The 3,569-nt window shown below is 33.2% G+C and overlaps 1 protein-coding gene across 1 annotated transcript; it reads left to right on the forward strand.

Moving 5' to 3' along the window:
• Positions 1-1,853: 1,853 nt before the first annotated feature.
• On the forward strand, positions 1,854-3,344 carry LOC142606817 (uncharacterized). Its single transcript, XM_075778166.1, has one exon. It carries the CDS (start codon positions 2,047-2,049, stop codon positions 3,232-3,234), a length of 1,188 nt encoding a protein of 395 aa, XP_075634281.1. The 5' UTR covers positions 1,854-2,046; the 3' UTR covers positions 3,235-3,344.
• The last annotated feature ends 225 nt before the right edge of the window (positions 3,345-3,569 follow it).

A 3,569-nucleotide genomic window follows, 5' to 3' on the forward strand; every position in this document is an offset into this window, starting at 1 on the left:
TTTGGGCCAAACTACAAATGAGTTTACTATAATTACCCCTTTTGATAATGTGGGGATTAAATGGACATAAATTAATCCTTATAAACTAAATTATAATTGAAGTAAAAATCAAGGGAATAAATTGAACTTTAACTTTATTCTTGTATGAGAAGCTAGACATGGCAGAACGGGTTAGAATTTTCTGACTCGACCCGAATCTGATTTTTTTTTTTACCTGAAGCAAAAATGGGTTGACCCATGTCCTAACTTGTGTTTTTTGCGGGTCAACCTGACCCGACCCGAACCTGAACCATTTTTTAAAACTTTTTTATTTTGTAAAAAAATTAATAAAATTAAGACAATATTGGTTTAATTGTTTGTTGTAAGCTTTAAGGAAACAATTGAGACATTTACATAACTTCATCTAAATTAATTGAAAGATGAATGTTTAAGTATTTTGTAATAAGTAAAAATTTTTAAATATCAAATAGCAAATATATATGCCAAGATAATCTAGTTACAGTAGAGTTAAAAATATAAATTTAAAATTGTAGACATGTGTAAGAAACATTCACAATTGTGAAAATATTAAAGCCAAAGTATCAAATTAATATAAATTATGAATGTTTAGACCTATTTTTTTTTAACAATTTATGTCCAAAATAAACGACTTTTCAAAGTAAATTATGATATTTCATAGAGTGTGTGTTGCTTAACAATGATATAATATTTATAAAAGATACCATATATAAATAAGTAAACAATCAAACTTTAATGTATATCTCAAATTAAAATAGAGTGTCAACCACAATTGATAATAGATTATAAAATTAATTTTCAAGATTGTAAATTTCTTATATGTTTTTATTCTTTGTCAAATAAATTATCCAATAAGTCATTTGTAATTCTATTATGGGATAATGATATTGTGTAGAGATAAAAATTTATGTATTTGTTTTACTTATCTTTGTGTTATTTTGTTTTAGATAGTAATGTTATAATTTGTATAATTTTAAAATTATTGAATAAGTATTAATAAGTTTAATTGAGTTCATTCTTGATATAAGTGGTGAATTCAAAGTAATGCATTTTACATCAAGTAATTTGTTACATGACTTTCCAAATGGCAAATAAATGTTATTTTCTTTATTAAAAAAAAAATCATGTGAAAAATATTGGTCAACCCGACCCGCATCCCGATTGATCCTAAATCCATTTTTAACCCACTTCAAATGACCCGTTTTGACCTGCAACCCATTTGACCCACATCTCGATTAACCCGACCCGATCCGCCTATTTTGCCATGTCTATGAGAAGCTTCCTGCTTAACACTCTTTAAGGGAAGAGAGAAGAAAATGGAATAGGAAAGAAACAAAAAAAAGGAAAAGGGAGAATTATTTCCCTTCTTAACTTGTCATCTTGTTAATGGGAAGGAAAAAGAAAGAATAATGAATTTTTAAGGTGAGATCCACATAATGACCATTTGCCACCAAATGCATAAAAGAAAAAAATGGTCATGTTAACAGATGCCCTTAGGACAATTGTTAATAAGTTATATCAGAAAAGTTTTTAATACTACTTTTATAGAAAATATAAAAAACTGTCAAAAAATTTAATTATTTTAGCATTATTCTATAAAATGTTTCTACAAATAGTTCATAAACCAATACTCTAAGGTGTTATCAAAAAAAAAAAAAAAAACTCTTAGGCATTCCTTAACTTATCCAAAAAAAAAAAAAAAAAAGAGGTTATTTACTTATTTTCCTTAACATAACCGGTCATAACTAAAACTCAAACTTTTGCCATTACTAAGATGGGCTGGGCCCAATTAACCCACATATAATCAAAACCCAAATACCCATCGAACCGAAATGTCGTCAAAACTCAAAAGTCAAGACCCACAAAAAAAGAAGCCTTACACATTGTCGACGACACAGTGACTGACACAGAAGAACATGAATCTCTTCCGCATTTGCATTTGCTTCATTTTCTATTCAAGGCAATGCTCCGCTCAACTTATTTGCTAAATTGTCGTAGAAATTCATTGCTGTTTTGCCTCAATCAACCATGGAAGCCAGCTCAATTGTCCTCCACTCAAAAACCCTCCCTTTTGGTATAACACTCACAAACAACAAACTCTCTTTCAGACCTTTCAACAAACACTTGCCAAGCACCAATTATCAGCGCCACCAAAGTCTTAAACCCATCAAACCACCATCACATTGGCAATTTAATGCAAGCCCATTAGCATTTTCACCGACAAGAACAAAAACCCATTTGTTGACTCCTCTCAAATGCTCATATTCCAACACTACTAGCTCGGATTCTCAGAACCCATTGCTAAAACCCCTCAAAAACCTCTCACTTGATTCGTTGAAGAAGACCCTTTCTCAGTTAACTCCTATTGATGTTGTGAAGTGGTCTGGGGTCTTATCCATTGCCGTTGCAGCCACAAAATGGACTGTAAATATGCTATTCAACCCCTTTTTCTGGATGTACTTCAGCTGGACATGGTTGTTCTGGCCATGGTTTGTGGCAATAGCGCTTGCGATTTACGGGTTATATAGCTTTCGCAAGCATTTACTTGGTGAAGCAAACATATTTGAGCAACTTGCCATTGTTACTTCCACGTTTACTTGGCTCACTCTTGTCCCACCAGCCCATTTCAGTGGCTATCTTGAAGGTTGGCCTTTTGTGTTCTTCTTTGTATACCATTATTTCTTTTTCTTCAATGTTAGTGTAAGGAAAAGGTTATATGGCGATTACTATGCTCGTCCACATGATCCCAAGTGGGATGTGAACCCACCCAAGTGGTATCGCCTTTTGTTTTGTGTTGGAGTTATGGTTGGGCACTGGTTGGCTGCATTTGAAGGGCCTGAGCTGCACCGCATTCCTGGAGGGTGGACAAATGTGGGGGTTTGGATTTTGATAATATTGACAATGTTAATGCAGTATAATTCGACGTTGTATCTTGCAAAGTATTCAGAAAAGGTGGTTGTGCCAACTGCTGTGGTGCAGTTTGGGCCTTATCGTTGGGTCCGTCATCCAATATATTCGTCTACAATGCTACTGTTTGCTACTTTCTGTGTTGCACTTCGAGCACCTTTGAGCTTGCTGTTTGTTGCAGCAGTTTGTTTGTTTTACTATGAGCAGAAGGCAAAACTTGAAGAGGCTTTGATGGTTGAGACATTTGGTGAGAGGTATATGGAGTATGCAACTAGAGTTAGATACAAGTTTATTCCTTTTATTTATTAGTTAATACTCAGGAATGCTGTTGTTAATGTTGGGTTTTTTCTGATTGATATGTTGGATTCAAGTACTTGAGTTTTTAAATGGAAATGGAAAATGTCAGATTCTATATAACAGATGCACATTTCTGTTGGATGTTTATTACTGTTCATTCATTTTTGTTAAGCCTGTTTCTATATTATTTACAAGTTTTACTATCTCTCTTGTTGCGTTAGTTTTTGTTCCTTGAAATGTACTAGCTTGGCTGGATTGTGATTACGAGGTAGGCTTATCATTTTTTAATGTTGCCCTTATTTATTGACATACCTTACATTACCTACAAGATTGCAGACAGCAAATGG

This window comes from Castanea sativa, chromosome 8 (assembly GCF_040712315.1).
Source record: "Castanea sativa cultivar Marrone di Chiusa Pesio chromosome 8, ASM4071231v1".
Lineage (NCBI taxonomy): Eukaryota > Viridiplantae > Streptophyta > Magnoliopsida > Fagales > Fagaceae > Castanea > Castanea sativa.

Bases quoted from the DNA above. Each gene is read 5' to 3' on its own strand.
- LOC142606817 (XM_075778166.1), top strand. From the start codon at position 2,047: ATGGAAGCCAGCTCAATTGTCCTCCACTCAAAAACCCTCCCTTTTGGT.